The sequence below is a fragment of the Epinephelus moara genome, chromosome 12 (genome assembly GCF_006386435.1).
Source record: "Epinephelus moara isolate mb chromosome 12, YSFRI_EMoa_1.0, whole genome shotgun sequence".
NCBI classification, from domain to species: domain Eukaryota; kingdom Metazoa; phylum Chordata; class Actinopteri; order Perciformes; family Serranidae; genus Epinephelus; species Epinephelus moara.
The window spans coordinates 26,856,168-26,874,549 of record NC_065517.1 but is presented as its reverse complement, the minus strand read 5'-3'; the positions used below and the strand labels follow the sequence as shown (position 1 = coordinate 26,874,549).

General features: G+C 40.7%; 2 protein-coding genes across 5 annotated transcripts in view; one reads left to right on the top strand and one right to left on the bottom strand.

Annotated features, from left to right (window-relative positions):
• The window catches only part of wasf1 (WASP family member 1), a 112,298-nt gene extending 106,034 nt beyond the window's left edge, over nt 1–6,264 (bottom strand). Inside the window, exon 1 of one of the 4 annotated variants that reach the window (XM_050058084.1) lies at nt 5,823–6,264. The gene's annotated coding sequence lies outside the window, so the exon portion shown is untranslated. The remainder of the gene's footprint in view (nt 1–5,822) is intronic. The other 3 variants (XM_050058079.1, XM_050058083.1, XM_050058082.1) reach the window with 3 other exon arrangements.
• Nucleotides 6,265–8,752: 2,488 nt separating this feature from the next.
• cdc40 (cell division cycle 40 homolog (S. cerevisiae)) overlaps nt 8,753–18,382 on the top strand; it is a 31,720-nt gene continuing 22,090 nt past the window's right edge. Inside the window, exons 1-9 of the mRNA XM_050058085.1 lie at nt 8,753–8,966; nt 9,362–9,448; nt 10,773–10,902; nt 10,999–11,085; nt 11,186–11,325; nt 12,206–12,302; nt 12,560–12,699; nt 14,819–14,893; nt 15,782–15,827. Coding sequence (XP_049914042.1) covers nt 8,775–8,966; nt 9,362–9,448; nt 10,773–10,902; nt 10,999–11,085; nt 11,186–11,325; nt 12,206–12,302; nt 12,560–12,699; nt 14,819–14,893; nt 15,782–15,827 — 994 coding nt within the window. The 5' untranslated portion in view covers nt 8,753–8,774. The remainder of the gene's footprint in view (nt 8,967–9,361; nt 9,449–10,772; nt 10,903–10,998; nt 11,086–11,185; nt 11,326–12,205; nt 12,303–12,559; nt 12,700–14,818; nt 14,894–15,781; nt 15,828–18,382) is intronic.

Sequence of the window (18,382 nt, the reverse complement as noted above, 5' to 3'; positions counted from 1 at the left end):
AATTATCACTATACGACACATCACTCCATTCACATTATGGGTATCAAATGAAGTAAGTATTCAGTTGATATTGTTATCAGTATAAAGTTAGGGACACTATGACAACTCCTATTCCTGTAGATTAGAGCAGTGGAACATGCAAGAAAGAGAGAAGTCACAGACTAGTCACTGTAAACTGTCTGAGAGAGCATTAAGTCACAACCGAGGATGGACAGATATATGGACAAGGCAGGGACAGCGGTGGTGGAGGCAGTCAGTGGCAGTGAGACACAAGGAGCACCAGTCAGACAGGCTAACTGAGCCCTGGTGTCCCTCTGTCAGGCCGGTTCAGACCAGGGACAGAGGCACTATTATAGAGCTGTAGGCCTGGCCAAGAGGAAGAACAATAGCTGATGTGTGCCGGAGCCTCTGGAGCATCCTAACAGCTGGGAGATAGGAGGTTGGTCTGTGGCTCCACTAAATGGCACGTAAAGGGGCGTTGCACATTGCACACACACACACTTTTTCTCTCCCTGCCTTTCCCAGAATCCCTGGCCCACCTTCCTCCCACCTCCTCCTCCTCATGCCAGGCAGCCATCACTCATTTTTCTCTCATCTCTTTTCCTTTCTCTCTCTACATGCTCTTTCATTATGCCCCGTGTTATCCTGTGTGTCCTCCAATCACCCCTCTCCACCTCTGTGGAGAAAGACAAAAGGGAGCTCCAGAAAGAGAGATATTATTTCTCGCTAGCATGAGAAAACCAGAGACTGGCAGAGGATCAGAGCAATGTCAACAAATAAGAGAGGTCCAAAAGCCTCCGCAGGAGGCATGCCAAAGCTCTTCTATCACAAGGGCCTCTGAAACACAGAGAAAAACATGAGAACTGCAAACTGCGCAGGAATGTCATCCCTCGCAGCAAAGAGTTCACAAACAGCATCAGATAAAACCATGGCAATATGTTCTGCTCTATTTTGGGAACACACCTGTAGGTAAGGCCATTTGTCGAGTAAACTGAGCACTATTTATGTATCAAAGAGCGGGTTATCTCCACAGACCCTTCAACACTCCTTTTCACCTGTGTTTAGTGTTTTCCTGCGAGCTTAAAAATACCACGTACAATAACAAAACCCCAGGAAGTAACCCACATGGGAAAGCAGCAGTGATTTGAAGCCACGTACTTCAGCGTGCATCCACTCGGAGCTGAGCGAGGGTGAATTTGATCACTGCTGGTTCTGTAAATGTCATTTTAAGCAGGGGCGCTGGATTGTGTCTCGAAGGCAACTTTCAACTGAGCCAATATGGTGAATGTTTTATGCACATATATGCTCCCTCTGTGCTGTTGTAAAACTCAGCCTATAGCTTCCACACAGTCACGTGATAGTTCGGATGCCACTGTTGCAGACTGATACATTTAACAGCTGCAGGGACAGCTCAGACTATTTTGTCCAAGGAGTCGGAGCTGCTTTCACAGACACAAACATGTATATTTACTACATAAATAATCTAGGTTTATCTGGAAAGTATCCACATGTCTTGCAGCTTCTGTGTATCAGCATAGTCTCGATTTAAACTGAGACAAGGAATATCTTCTCTATACATTCCTCTGTGTCATGGTCCAGACAGTGTAGGTGTATGGAGCTGTGTGGTTAATTTTAGATGTAAGGATCAGCTCTTTCCGTTTGTTGATATTGATTCAGTGTCTAGACTGAAAGAGTTTCCTCCTGAGAGACAATAAAGATGTGATCTGAACTGACCTGAGGAAAATAATTCTTTAACCTCATTATACCGTAAACGAATAAGAAAAATCCTTCAGCTCGACATATCACATACAGCCACTGCTACAACTACACCTCACTTAGCCCTGCTGTGTGTCTCTGAAGAATTATCATTACATTTGAATATGATTTTAATACATCAAAGTAACAAACTCACAGAGGTGGGAACAAGTCATTGTTTTGCAAGTTACAAGTAAGTCCCAAGTCATGACTGACAAGTTCCAAGTCAAATCCCAAGTCAAGACAGGCATGTCCTGAATCAAGTCCCAAGTCAAGACTGACAAGGCCAAAATCAAGTCCCAAGTCACAACTGACAAGTTCCAAGTAAAGTCGCAAGTCAAGACAGGCATGTCCTGAATCAAGTCCCAAGTCAAGACTGACAAGGCCAAAATCAAGCCCCAAGTCAAGACTGACAAATTCCAAATCGTGGGCGGTCAATACAGGCATGTCCTGAATCAAGTCCTGAGTCAAGACAGGCAAGTTCTGAGTCCAGTCCCAAATCAAGACTGACAAGTCCCAATTCAAGTCCAGAGTCAAGACAGACAAGTCTTAAATCAAGTCACAAGTCAAGACTAACAAGTCCTAAGTCAAGTCCCATGTCCTAAATTTTGAGTTTTGAGTCCTCACAAAGTAAAAGAAAGGCCTATATTAAATTTGCAAAAATCATGAATGCTTGTTAAATTTGCATTTATTTGTTGAAGCAAGTTTGTTAGAAAGTTACTTTGCTGTGAAGCTAGTGTTAGCTTAGCATTAGCTCTGACTTACTGTCCCTTGTGCAACTTCAAATGTTGTACAAATTTGGAGGTTGTGTATTGTCATTTCCGACCGACATGTTTTGCATACAGCAACTCTTTTTTTTTTTTTGATCAACGCATATTTTTTGTACCCTAATTAATTTGTTTGGCTTGGGGGAAGGTACCAAGTATTTTCAAATCAAAAGGCTCAAGTCCAAGTGAAGTGTTGGTATTAAACTCCATGACAAGTTGCAATTCTCGGGTGGAACCAAGTCAGTGTTTTGCAAGTCAGAGGCAAGTCTTGAATCACTGCACTAAGTCCCAAGTCAAAACAGAGAAGTCCAAAATCAAGTCCCATGCCCTAAACTGTGAGTTTTAGTCCTAAACAAGTCATACTGTGCTCATCAATAAAAAAAAATGCCAATATTAAATTTGCAAAAATCATGAATGCTTTTTAAATTTGCTTTTATTGTTAAAACATGTTTGTTAAAATGTTACTTAGCTGTTAAGCTAATGTTAGCTTAGCATTAGCTCTGTAGCTATGGTAATATCAGCTGCAACTTAAGCCTAGTTCACATTACACGATTTTCACCGCGATTTTGACGTCACAGAGGATCTTGAGAGCCACCTTGGGTCGGAGGTGAGTCAGCAGATAGTCTGCCACGACGAGTCCTCATGTGTGAACAAGCCTACAAGCAAGTCGCCCCCTCGTCTGTGACTGGGACTGGATATCTGTCATGCTAGAAAACTGGAGAAGTCTGACACAACTGAGAAAGAGCATCAGCCAATGAGAGGCGGGATATGTCCCACGTCAGCACGCAGGAGGACGGAAGAAATGTGAGGAGGACAAGCCACAGGGTTGCCACTTGCCAGGTCCACTTATTAGCCGCGACTTTGGGCTTGTTTCTAATGTGGAGTTGCTTATTTGGGCTTGCTGTCTAAAGATCACCTTCCTCTATATATATCCGTCTAATAAGTTATTCAAACGCATGATAGTCGCTTCTTTTGGGCTTGTTTCCATAGCCCTGGTTCCTTGTTTCTCTCCCAAGATCTGGCAACACTGACAAGCCGGCAAGCAACAACAACAATGGCGGCGTCCACAGGATCACGGGGAGCGCGCTGTATTTGGACCCAGGATAATAAAGAATATCCATGCCTTTACGAAGTGTCGTCTCCACGTTATCTGGGGCTCTGTCGGCGAGGACTCAGTGGAGAAATCTTGTGGTGTGCACACACTGGTCGTAACACAGTTGGCGAGACTCCCATTGACAGAAACAAACGTCGCCAGGTATAAACACTCAAAAGATAACGATAGTCTCCGTGACGCAAAATCAGGGTGAAAATCGTGAAATGTGAACTAGGCTTTACTGGTCTTTGTGCAACTTCAAATGTCAAACGAAGTAAAAAGTTGTCATCTATAATTTTTTAACCTGCACGTTTCACATAATACAACTCGTTCTTTTGTTGACCACCACATATTTTTTATGCGTTAACTAAATCTTTTGGCTTGGGGGAAGGTACCAAGTATTTTCAAGTCAAAACGCTCAAATCCAAGTGAAGTCATGAGTCACTGGTGTTGAAGTCCAAGTTGAGTTGACCAAGTCAGTGTTTTGCAAGTCAGAAGTAAGTCTCAAGTCATTGCACTCGAGTCCTATGTCAAGACAGACATGTCCCAAGTCAAAACTGACATTCCAAGTCCCAAGTGCTAAACTTTAAGTTTCAAATCCCAAACAAGTCATGATGCAGTCATCAATAAAAGAAATTCCAATATTCAATTTGCAAAAAAATCATGAATGGTTTCTGAATTTGCATTTATTTGTTAAAACAAGTTTGTTAATAAGCTAATGTTAGCTTAGCATTATCTCTCTAACTATGGTAATATTAGCTCTGACTTACTGATCCTTGTGCAGCTTCAGTGTTGACGAATATGGAAGATATGTATCATCATCTGTAATTTTTAACCCGCACATTTTGCATTCTGCAATTCCTTTTTTTTTTTGGTTGACCACCACATACTTTTTGTGCGGGAACTAAATCTTTGGTCTTGGGTTAAGTATGTTCAAGTGCAGTTGCAATTCTTTATTGATTTTCTTAAGTCAAACCTAAAGTCATCAAATTTGTAACTTGAGTCTGACTCGAGTCCAAGTCGTGCATCTGGAATCTACACCTCTGCAAACTGACCCCACTAATCCACATCCAAAAGCAGCGCACAGAGACTTTTATCAATGGCTCTGCAGCTGATGCTTCATTCATCACCAAACACAGATCTTAACACAAATTTCCACTACAGGCTGCCTTTCCTTCACTCCTGTATTTTAAGGGGCATGCCATAAAATGTGTTGTTCGCTCCACTGTAGACGGAAGTGTTTCCTGCAGCATCCTATCCATGGTTGGGGTTTAAATGGACAGGCTGCAGAAAAGATGGTCAGTTTAATGTAAGCCCTATACCATACAGCACCACACGAGCTGGCATCATGTAACGCAATGAATACCTTAAAGCGCTGTCACCGGATAAAAGCTGACCATAGCAGGCGGTCACAAAACACCACCGCTCCTCATGCCCACTGTACTTGCTGCACTTGAAGTAGTACAAAGAAGGTTTCAAATTTCACAAAGCATGATTTTCACTGGGGCTGAAGGCTACCATCCCCCATGACTGCAAACCAAGCTGGCTGGAATAGACCCCAGCCCCTACCCTCTCTCAGGCAAGTCAATGCATTCTTAGTGGGAAAATTAAATCACGTCGTGCAGCTGCCAGAGGTTCGCCTAATCACACTGTACCAACCTGAAACTCCACAACCCCACTGTGGAATAAATGCAATAATAAAAATATGAAATGTGAGATATGTGGCATGATTCTATAGACACCTATCTGCATATATTTGCTCTCCGGTTTCTCACCAACATGATATTCCTAGGAGTGAATGTGTCAAGACGCTGCTGCAGGAGCTCCTGCAGATGTGGAGCTTTGCAATTTATCACCCTACAAGCGGTCCCGTTACAAAATGCATCGCTTGTTTAATCATTATCCAACACACTGCTAGTACTTTTACAGGTTTGGACCACTTTGGAGTCCTAACGTTGTTCACATTTGCCACATTTGTCACCTGTGTTGTGGGTTAATAATGTGTTAGTGAGAGATATGGCCAGGCAGTGTTGAATTACCAAAAACCGTTATGAGTCCAGCAGCTCCAGTTTAATGTTACAACATGGTGACTCGGTTTTTAAGGCAGTTTGTTGCTGCTGAGCTGATTTGCAGTAAACGTAACGCTACTAAAGTCACATTTCAAGTTAAAAAACGCGACTTCAGCACAAAGTGTTCGAGTAATTTACCTGATACGTTGGTTTTAATCCCTCTTATGTCCTTTCCATCCTCACTGAGCAGCGGAGCATGCCACCGTGTCCAAGAATTTAAATCCCCGGGTCGGATCCATGATTGTACTGTCTCTGATATCAAATGTACTCCTGGTGGAAGAGGCGGCGGCGGAGAAGAATCCAGGCACTTTTTTCCAAAGGGAATCTCAGGGGGAGATTTGGGTGAAATTAGCATCAAAGCAGGTCCGGTTTAGCTAACAACAGGTTTCGTAACCCTAAAAACTCCCCGTCAGTTTGACCCGCACGCGACAGAGACGGTCAGTCCGCGGTAACGAGGGAGGAATGACGGTTATTCGCAGGAAAATGTCCCCATTATAATCGGTGATAATGGTACTTACCACTCTATTGTTGGGGCGCGAGAAAGCGTCCCATGCAACTGCTGCTGTGCTCGTGGGAGGCTCGCGGATAACGTGCGCGCTCGCTGTATTGGCCAGTTATCCCACACCGTCATCTTCTGCTGTCCAATCCATTGGAGATTTGATTGATTTGATTATTGAAACCATCATTGTACATATGAATCATATCATTACACTGATAATGGAGCTCGTGCGTAATGATAATGATTTCATCATATACTGAGTACACTGTAAATTACATGACAAAGGTCAAGGAGGATACTAACCACCACAGACCTAGGATACTATGTGATGTTGTTTATGGCTGCTAGTTATTTTCAGTAGTAGTAGTAGTCGTACTAGTGGTGGTGGTAGTAGTAGATTAATATGATTAATTACATGTATATTATATATTATGTCCATAAAATGTGACCAAATAGTGGAAACCAAAGATATTTAATTCAGTAATAGGTGACCCTCACATTTTAGAAGCTGGAATCAGACAGTGTTCTGCATCTTTGCTTTACAGCGATGAACAAAATAGTTGCCTTTTAGTTTACTTTAGACCAGCAAATTGATTAACTGACTGATCATGTTAGCTTTAGTATTGTCTCTGATATTATGGCAGGTTACGAAGCATATTTAGTTTTACCACATCATTGCTGTGTTTTTGTACATATCCAATTGAGTTTTTTGTGGCTTTTCTGGCTTTTCTATCATTAATTATCATTTTTATTATTCTAAATTGTATATATCACCACTTAGGCTACAACATGTGACATTAAGACAGAAAAGTAATCACATAGGCATCATATAAAAACAAGGATAATCTAAAAGGCATGATTTCACTATACGATCATAAGATAAGATTCATCATGATGATTATTAAAATTGTTGCCAATTAGTTTTGTGTAGATCAACTAATTGATTTACTGACTTATCGTTTCAGTTTTAGTATCATTTCTTATATAATGGTAGGTTATGGCAAATTCTGAGTACACAGCACATTTTGTTTCACCACTGCATTACTGTCTTTCTGCACAAATCACATTTAATATTGTGACGACTACTCTTAAAATCTCCATATGTTTTTTTCTCCATATGTCGTTCATTATTATTATTTTTTAATAAATCATCAGTCACAACATGTGACATTAATACAGAAAAGAAAGCATATAGGCATCATATTAAAACGCGGATAATCTCACATGCATGATTCCACTATAGGATCATAGAGTCAACATGGCAGCAGTAATTTTTAGATGAGATAAGGTAAACCAAAGATTCATTTTATTGCAGATTAATATGATTAATTATACGCGTGACTATTCAATTATTATGTCCATAAAATGTCACAAACTAGTCCCAAAGATATTCAATTCACTGAGAGGTGATCCTCACATTTGAGAAGCTGGAATCAGTAAATGTTCTGAATTTTTGCCTCATGATGAATATCAAAAAAGTGACCAATTAGTTTTATGTGGATCAGCTAATTGATTTACTGACTAATAGTTTCAGCTTATGTTGATATGATATTATGATATTAAGGCAGGTTATGGCAAGTGATGAGTACAAAGCACATTTTGTTTCACCACTGCATTACTGTCTTTTTGTAGCCCTCATATCAAATTCAGTGTTTTTATGGCTACTCTTAAAATCTAAATTATTGTTATATTTTAATGGTATATATCATCTCTTACAACATGTGATGTTAAGACAGAAAATATATAGGCATCATATAAAAACCAGGATAATCTAACAGGCATGATTCCACTAAAGGATCATAGATTAAATTTGTCACCAGTAAAATGTATTAAGATAAGATAAGACTTTATAAATGCCACTCAGGGGAAATGCACACTATGTTGCATTTTAAATGTGTTGTCATTGGTTGCTACCTCAGCCATGTCTCTCTTGTTAAAGAGATTTTCAGTCTCAATGGGACTTCCTGGTTAAATAAAGGTTAAATATATAAATAAAACATTACAGCAGCTCAAGAGTCAGAAAACAAGAGGAAGAAAATGGAAAAACATGATTAAGCACTAAATAGGATTTTTTTTTTTTTAAATTAAAAAAAATACAAAAATAGAAATAAAAATAAAAGTAATTTAAATCAATGTACACCATTTACACATTTTTTACTTTATGTTCATGATTGATTGTTGCACAGGATTACTGAAATCCACACATGGTGTGTAGAAATATTGCTGTAAAAATATTGAAATATATGAATTTTATTGCACAGTTAGTGGTAAAAGTATTGCACATCAGGACACCAGTACATAAGGTACATGTGATATAGGAAAACATGTTAGAAATGAATAAATAAATAAATTTAAGATAAAAGACAAAATAATAATAATAATAATAATAACTTAACAGAAAATGAAGGCTATACATCCAATTAAAAAATGTATTTCAGCATTCTGAATATATATAATTATATGATTATATATACATATAATCACAGTCAAATAAAAAAGTCGCTCAACTTTCGATTTTTTTTTCTTTGTCTTCTTCTGTGTCAGAACGGAAGTACCACCCTCCAGCTTCCGGTGAATTCACAACATTCAAGATGTCAGCTGCCATCGCTTCCCTCGTTTCCTACGGTAGCGATTCAGATTCAGAAAATGAGTCTGAGTCTAATACCGCCGCTGAGAAAGTGGACACAGCGGACCCGGACGCTTTGTCTCACCTGAAACCTTTAAAGTCTGAACCCACCATGTCTGTGGCTCTTCTCAATTCCGCTCCGGAGGTCGCCGTTAAGGTAAGCTAACCGAGCTAGCTAACGTTAGCTTGACGTTATAGTTAGATTGTTAAAGTTTGACACAGTTACCGGTACAATGCTTAATTAAATATCACAACGAGACATACGATTTCAACTGACAATAGTTCATTCTAAATAAGTAATTATTCAATTCGTACAATTAACAGTTGTCAATGTCACCGAATACAACTAGTAACGCTAACGGTTAGCGGGAAACATTGAGTGTCGAGCAGGAGGACAGAGAACAACCAGTTAATCATTCGAAAAACTAACATTATCAGTTTGGCCTTGGGTGTTGTTTTCTTCTATCTTACAACCGTTAGACCAAACAGTACTTTGGTATTGTGTTGCTAGTCATGAGAGTCAATTCGCTAATTTGTCCCTGTTCACTTCAGGAGTCTGTTGAGACTGGCACACACCTGGACCCCTCGCTGAAAGAAGTCGCCTATAACCCGACATTTGAAACCATGTTTGCACCAGAGGTAAGTTTTAGACTCAGTAGATAGAGCTTGGTTAAATATAAAGTATAACATGATTTCAAACTGCATCTTATTTATAATTATATACACTGATCAGCCAAAACATTTAAACCAGTGGTGGGTGGAATGGGTAGAGTGGATACAACTCCAATGAAATGTTCTGCGGGGAAATCTTTGGTCCTGGCATTCATGTCGATGCCGCTTTATATTCTCCACCCACCCATACACTTTTACTGAGCAAGTACACCCCCCTCATAGCAACACACACCATGGCAGTGGGCCTTGTTCAGGAATGCCGAAGAGGTCAAGGCATCGACATGGCCTCTTAACTCCCCCAGAACCCAATCTGATCAAACATCTGTCGGATGAGCTGGTACCCCACCTCACAACCCACAGGACTCAAAGGGTCTGCCGACAACCAGACACTGCAGGACACTCCCAGACATCCTGTGTCCATGTCTTGATAGGTTAGAGCCAAGTCCAATCGAAGGAGGCCCCACTGTGGATCAGGTGTACCCCTGTGGTATTGGCACGTCCCACAAGACCAGGTCTATGCGTTAAGCCCTTTTGTCACGTTCCTTGAGCCATGCTTAAACAGTTTTTGCAGTGTGGCGTGGTCACTGTCCTGCTGGGGGTCCACTGAAATCGTGCAGTGCAGTTGCCATGAGGGGATATACTTGGTCTGCAGCTGTGTTTGGGTGTGTGGAGGGCCTCAAATGGCATCCACATGAAGGACTGAAGCAGAACATTGCATTGTAACAAGATGATCAATGTAATTCAGGTCACACATCAGTGAATTTAACGTCTTGGCTGATCGGTGTATCTGTGTGTATGGTGAGGTCTTTTCCTGGTTCTGGTTAAGTAGGCTTGTATAACTACTGAATTCCCCTAGCTGTTTGGCCATTACACCCACATTATGTATTATTATCTCAATCTCAAACATTTCTTGCTTGTTAATACATATATAACATATATATAAGAATATCTGTTTTTATTGCTATCACGCTTTTTAGTTGTTTATTATTTATGTCTGTTATCTAGTTTCTTTCCTTCTCCTGGAGTGTCCTTATTTCTTCTGTTCAAATGTTTATGATGCTTTGCTAAAGTAATGCTGCAATTTCTCATTGGAATTAATCTTGTGCTCTGCCCATTTATTTATTTATCATTGAACTATTGTCACATAATTCAGATGACCTGATAATGACGTCATGCTTATTAGATATGAAATAAACAGAAGGAACATGTGAAAAAGTAGTTCCATCCAGTCAATTTAATTTAATATTAATTTGACATAATTTATTAATGATATTGTACCTCTTCCTCTTAGTTTGGGCCAATGAACCCATTTAAAAGCCAGCAGATGGCTGCCCCCAGGAACATGTTATCCGGCTACGCAGAACCTGCTCACCTTAACGACTTTATGTTTGAGCAGCAGAGGAGGACCTTCCACACCTATGGTAAGCTCATCTGTGGCCTGTGTGATGGGTTTACAGTCAGTGTATTGACCTTGAAATTTAATGGCCATTTTACAACCCTCTCCTCTCTGCTAATAGGTTATGCTTTAGATCCATCTGTTGACACACACCAGGTCTCCTCCAGTAGCTACATTGGTGCTGTGGATGAGGCTGAGAAAAACAAAGGTAATGCTTTATCACATCTAAATGTGTTTGTCTGAATCCGACTGTCTGAAGTGTTTTTAAGTAGATTCAGAACTATAATATCTAGTGTCTCTTCCTCCAGGGCTCACTGTGTTTGAGAGCGGACAGAAGAAGTCAGAGAAAAGGAAAAAGATCAAAGGCGGAGAAGCAGGAGAGATCGACAACTTCCTTGGACCGTGGGCGAAATATATAGATGAGAAAGATGTGGCTAAACCATCAGAGGTAATGCTTTGTTTAATTACTTACTACATGATAAGTAGCAAGGCAAAAAAACACAGCACCCTTAAGATTTGGACGGTAAGGATTGCTGTTGGGCATTATGCCAGATACACTGGCTATCATTAATATGATTAATCTGTTGTTAATCAAATGTCTTCTTTTTTCCTTTGCCTGTGTTAGATCACCAAAAAGTTTCTTTGTATTTCTGCTTATTAACATACACTACCAGCAGCCATGTGACCCCGCCCACCCACACAACCCTCTGCTCTCAGAAAAAACTAAAAAAGTAGCCCTGAGCCATCTCCTTAACATCGGGTCAAGTTAAACTGAGAGAAAACTGACTTCAAGTTGCTCAGTCTGTTTTTGGCAAGTCACACATGTCAAAGTTGAACATGTTTTAACTTTAAGCGACCAAAAAAAAGCCAAACGTGCAGTGCTCAGAGCAGAATAGATGCTCAGCTCCTCGTCAGGCTGCTGGCTTTTTAAACATAGTGTAAATACACAGAGCTCCCATTGCAAAGCACAAAGACACAGAAATACGCTGTCCTCAGGAAAACATACTTTTCTTTTCAACGAGTTGAGATGGACTTATCGCTTCCTCCATGTGTTCTTTTGTGCTGGTAGGCGTTCTTCTTCTACTACTGGCATTTAACAGCAAAACAAAACATTTGTAGTCATATATTCTGCCCTGTCAGGTCTGGAAGAACGAATCTCCGGTACCTGTGGTACTGAAGTGAAACAATTACTGTCACATTTTTAGAATTTGGCATCGGCTTGGCACTGAAGTATTGGTTCTCGTGACAACCATAGTCTGTCCTCAGCACTGTAGAGAAGAAATCTGTTTGGTAATTTTCTGGTTGTGATGATTTTTTTTTTTTTACAGGATGAGCAGAAAGAGCTGGACGAGATCACGGCCAAGAGGCAGAAGAAAGGCAGGAATGAGGAAGACGCTCCTGCAGAAGAGAAGACCATTCTCCATGGTACTGTGGCCCTCTCAGATATCTTTCTTAAAGGACCCTTTGGCTAAAGAATTGAGGTTGAAGGTGTAGTCAACTGGGGAAGTTTGATCAGTTGTCTCATTTAATTATATATGCTCAAATTTACTTTTTTTTAAGAATATTTGAAGAACTTCTCTTTAACTAAATGCAGCAGACAGTCCAGTGTCCTTTAAAACATGAATCCAAATGCTACAGGATCATTTCACCTGATATTTTGTCTCTTTTTGTTTTCCCCCCAGTTAAAGACATGTACGATTACCAGGGCAGGTCCTACCTTCACATCCCACAGGATGTGGGCGTCAACCTGCGTTCTGGAGACGCTCCAGACAAGTGTTACCTGCCCAAAAAACAGATTCATGTCTGGTCCGGACACACCAAGGTCAGTGGGAGGGGACACAGATCATTAGTGTTTCTGTGTGTAAATTCATTACTCCATTATGTACCAGTTAATACACCTTGCAGCATTGTCTCTCTGAAGGTTTTGCTGATGGTAAGTATTATAGTGTTGTTTTGAATTCATTCTGATATAGAAAATGATTGCAGTGTCACATAGGTGTCTGTATACGTAAAGAGAATTTTCCATTATGCAGTCCTTGTAAGAATTCGCGAGGCAGTCAGTAAAAACCTCCCGGGTGCTTCTGAATAAAATGATAACACAGCCGTATACGAGCGGCGTGTCCCTGACAGCTTCAAGATTATTCTGTTCCCATTCAAAACACTGTCGTTATAATTCAAATATAAAGGCAAACACTGGGTTATTCCAAGAAAAATCTGATTCAGGCTTCAGATCTGCCGGTGTGCTTCAGGGAGAGAGAAATCACTCAAGTTTTAAATTGGCTTCTATCCGCTTTGTGCAGGAAGTTACAGCCTTCAGAGTCTAATTTGAAATACAAAGAGGTTTGAGAACATAATAAGCGTGTGGAAGTGCTGATGTTGAGATAATAGATGGAGGATGGCCCGTACAGTGTCACCAAAGTTTTCTGACACTTTTTGGGGGAAGTTTGGTAACTAATTTCTATGAGTATTACAGAGGCAGCATGGTCTGCACACACACACACACACACACACAATCTACCTGCCCTGGCTGCATTATGATTCAACTGAAGGCTCCCCTTAGGAGCTGATTTAATATCAATAGCCTGGCCATGCATAAATTACAGCAAGAGCAGGAACACAGCACTTTGTATGGGAAACACTGAGATGTACAGTGGTGTTTATTGTATAGTGTGTATTTATTCTCAACAGTTAGTGATTCTTTGACCACTGTAGTCCATAGTAGAGTCCTGCACAGGTCCAGTTTTGCAACCCGCCTCTGCAAAGATCCGTCATGAACTGAACTGTTACCTGCAACTATTGCCAAGTCAAATCTAGACCCAGCTCTTAATATAAGTCCCTGCGACCAGACCCATGATTAAACACAGTCACTCACTTTAAAGTGCTTTATTTCATTTCAACCCAAACCATGATCTTTTTTGAAAACGTCAGGGCTATCCGGCCTAAAGATCAAGATAATTTAACGGAAGTATAAAATTAATCTCAATAATAACTGTCAAGGTTCATAGACTAAACCGTTGTTTCTTGCTAGTCACCACTATTAGCTTAAGTGCTTCTACACTGCATAAGGCAATTAGCCTAGGGGCTAGCAGACTTTTCTGCTCATAGCCTAACAAATTACATGTGTTATTTAAACATTTTCTCACTCACCTATAGTTTTAGTCACTGCGTTTCCCAACAGAACAGCACAGTTGAATTTCAGCCCGCTTGCACGTTTTTTCCAGCCTAACATTGTTGAAACACAGCAGCTAATATTGCTGTGTTGCTGCAACAAGTTAGCAAAGCGAGATGCTTGGCCAGTCAGGTACATCGTGCTTTCTTAGTATTTTATCCCATAACGGTGTTGTTTACATACGACATGTGCTTCGTCTCTTGGCCTGTATTTTCTCAGAATTCAAAAATATTTCCACACTGCAGACGTATTCTCGAGCAAATAACATTATCCTCATCGTCTTTCTTCTGGCTACTGGTAACTATCTGCCTGTTGCCGTTTGACAATGACACAGAATTTCAAAATAAAGGCATTTCCTAAAGATAATAATATGGGTGGATGTTTAAAAAAAAAAATAGTGACTTTGAAAGTGTCTCAAATCTGAAAATGGACATCCATATTATAAACATTTTAACAATAATATAAATCATAGCCATGGTGCTTATAACAGTATGCAGTCAAAGGTGTGCTCACGTGGTTCGGAATATCTTTTCAAATGTTTAGATATTAGTTAAAGTTGCTAACACACTTCCTGCCCACTTTTCCCACTGTAAAACAGACTTCTTGTAGTAAGAGCTGAGGAATTATGCCTCACTCACTCTCTCTGTCTTTTCTACACAAAACTATTGGGTATTGCAAGTTGATGTTAAGAAAAGCAGTGTTGTAGTAATGATGAGCATTCTTATAAGGAAATATGGTTGGGTACAATCTCTTGTCTCTGTGTGTTTTCCAGGGTGTCAGTGCCATCCGACTATTTCCTACTTCTGGTCATCTGCTGCTCTCCTGCTCCATGGACTGTAAAATCAAGGTAAACAATCACAACATGGTGCTTTAAAAACATCACAGAAGCAGATGAATGATTATACGCAAGTTTTCTGTTCTGTTCTAGCATATAGACTGTGTCTCAATTCAGGGGCTGCAGCCTTCGAAGGCTGCATTTAAAAATCGATTGTGTCACATCGGCGTGACCAAGGCTGTCCCATTTCGAAGGCTCCTTCAAATGCAGCTGGGAAATGCAGCCTTCTTTCTCAGAATTTGGAGGATGCAATGGATGAATCCTTCGTGGCCCAGCCTATCCCAAGATGCATTTTGCGTCGATGTTGATTAAATATTAAGCTAACTAACATTTGTTTAGCTAACAGTTAACTGTTGTTAACATTACTGTTAGCTAAAAGCACACAGCTTGAACAAACTTCATTTATTAAGTTTACCTAAAAAAACGTCCTAGCCGAAATGTATCAAACGGCGGTGTCTCCAGCGGTGAATCATCTTCTGAAGTATTAAATCAAAAAATACAATAACAATCTCTAGGTTCATGATTGATGGCTAACTAACTTTCCAGCTGCTCCTTCTTTCGTCAAGCGCAGCTGGTTGCTAGGTAACAGAAATGCCAATGGGTCAGGGCGAGAACAACTGCTGATCCAAGCAGAAAATCCTCCACAGACCAGACCATTCGGTTTGGCTGATGTGGTCTACAAAGGCTGAGGCCGACGTTGACTGTGAAGGCTGCGTCCTTTGAAGGCTGCAGCCCCTGAATTGAGACACAGCTGTAGTTTAATCACTTTATGATTTGCTTTTGAGAAGATTCAAAGACAACTTCTACCACCTGATGCATTTTTTAGCGCTGTCTTAATTTAATGTCGTGTTGCAGCTTCACAAGTCTGTGTTCACTCATTTCTCCTCCGTCTCTCCACAGCTGTGGGAGGTGTACAGCGAGAGGAGATGCATACGGACATTTATTGGTAAGGGATCTTAAGTGTTTATTTGGTTTATTTTGACAAGTGTTAATGATTGATTGTGTGAAATGGTAACAGGATCTGAAGAAATTCCCCACAAAGTGAAACAACAATGGATCATCAGCAAACATGCTGACATAAAATATGCTCGAGGTCTGAAGCGCATGCAGCCGTCTGGGAAATACACGGCAGTGACAGATTGTGAGCTCAGCATTACTTCAACACTAATGACACGTCTGCTGACCGCTGACAGAAAGTGTGGGCATATTTTATTTATTTATTTTCAGAATAGATGGGGTCTAGAGGGGGTTTAGGCTAATGTGTGCAGGTCACTCTTACACTCATCCCAGAGACAGCACGCTGTCTGAATAGAGATTGTTTGCAGCCGTGGTTCTGCTTGTCAGCTCCTTCACAGAATATGCATAATTCAGCAGCCCGTGGGCCGAAGGGAACGAGGGGCGAGGGAGGGCACAAGACACGGAGAGAAGTTGGCGTATAGGAAGAGAGAACACAGTTTAGGGGTGAATAAACTGACAGAGTGACTGGCTGAGGCGTTAATGAGTTGGAGGAGCAGCAGAGATGCACATGATGATGTTAATTATTTTTTTCATTAGAGCAGTGTTAGAAGTAAACGGCTATGTTGTGGAGAGCAGATTAGGTTTTCACTTTGTTGTTGCTGCTCTGCTCTCAGTTCTGTCATCTGCTGTCGAATGTATGACAGTATAAATAGGGCTTTATCGAGTAGTTGGAAGCTTCATTCAGTGAAGTTTGACATTTGAATTCTAAATCATCAGCTTTCAAGCTGTTATTTCTGCACAGGTGGTTTGTAGGTCGGGTTTGAGTGGTGGATTTATGCATCTTTTTGCAGGTTGGGTGGTGCGGATTGGCTCTTATAATGAGTCAGGGGTGTGCAGGTATTAAATAACCCTGATATGCGCAACACTACTCCAGAGTGAAACACAAAAGTCAAAATTTATTCAATGACAAGATGGATGTAATCACTCCCAAAACTATAAACATGTCTTTATCTAACAAAATACTTACCTTCAATCCGTGTTTTTTGGTGTTAAGCTTTTCAAAAACAACATTTTTATTTTGGTCAAAAACTGTTTGCTTTCCGGCTTGATGCACACAAAGGTGATGATGTCATAAAATATGATGACACATTTAAAACTTTTTTATTTAAGTTCTTTGTCTCCTTATGTGTTTGGATCACTTTCAGAAAGTACACCTTTTTGTGAACAATATCGAGTTTGAAAAAATACAGCAGTCTTATTTTTTATTTTTATTTTTTATTTGAGAAGGACAAATACGATACAATAAGACATTGCTTCAAATATAAAATACAAAGTAGATGCAGTGCATACAGGTTTCTAGCCTTGGCTAATTTGCAGCTCCTGTCCCAGGAAGTAAACAAAACGTTGAAGAAGAGTACACTTGCAAGATAAATGTGACACTTTCTAATGTCACAATGGAGGGACAACTACGCAGGTTGATTTTAGCGCTGCTCATCGTGGACTATATTGCTGTCATTGTTCATTTTAGTCAAACCATACAGTTTGAAAACGCGGCGCGGCTCCAACTAGAAAACAATGTTTTGATGCATTGGATGTGCTGAATGTGTATATTAAGGCAGTACAGGAGGAGGTGCACATTAATAATCCTCCAGGACTGTGACATGCTCATGTTTAACACAAACAATGTGTCATGTGACTGCAGTTGGTTCAGATCGAGGTCGGAACACGTTCTCACCACAAACGAACCGCACCAGAGTTCGTCTGGAACCAGACAGGGACCACCTCTTCAAGAAGGTCTCGGTCTGGTTGTTTAGGTGCACACCTGAGTGTGATTGCTGTGTTCACACCTGCTGTTTAGGTGCACACCTGAGTGTGATTGCTGTGTTCACACCTGCCAAAACGAACCTCACTTAGGGGGCAAATGAACTTGACTACGATTGAACCAAACTAAGCAGGGCAGGTGTGATATAATTGTGCGGCCCTATTGCTGTCCCACTTTTCATATTTTATGTGTTTCTCCCCTATGTGTATTGCGATGTTGGGTATTATTATCTGTAATTAAACCATACACTGTAATGGGTTGCTGTTGTTTCTAAGCGGATGCAGCTTGTCAGAATTACCCAGTAAGACAGGACAGTACAGCATGCATTAACCCGGGGATGTGCATGAATGAGTACGCATATCATTATGTGTGCATTTTCATGTTTGAATGCAGTCTGGGACAAACGGTATATTTGATGACATGGGTGCCCTGCTTTCAGTGGTTTGTGTATCTGTGTTTTCCTGCGCGCACACACACACACACACACACACACACACACACATGACACACCAACAAGGCTTTCTGCAGCGGTGCCGTTTGCCTTTGGTCTGCCAGCAAGCCGGGTTAGAGCAAGCAAGCAAGCAGGCGCTTAGCCTCAGTGGGCTCTGTTATCGCTGTGGAAACAGTGTAGTCCTGATAAAAGCCAGTTTTAACAAGGGAGGCGCCTGCGTGCGCTGAGCCCACTGGGACCTCGCATCACCTGCACTGTATGAGTAGAAGCC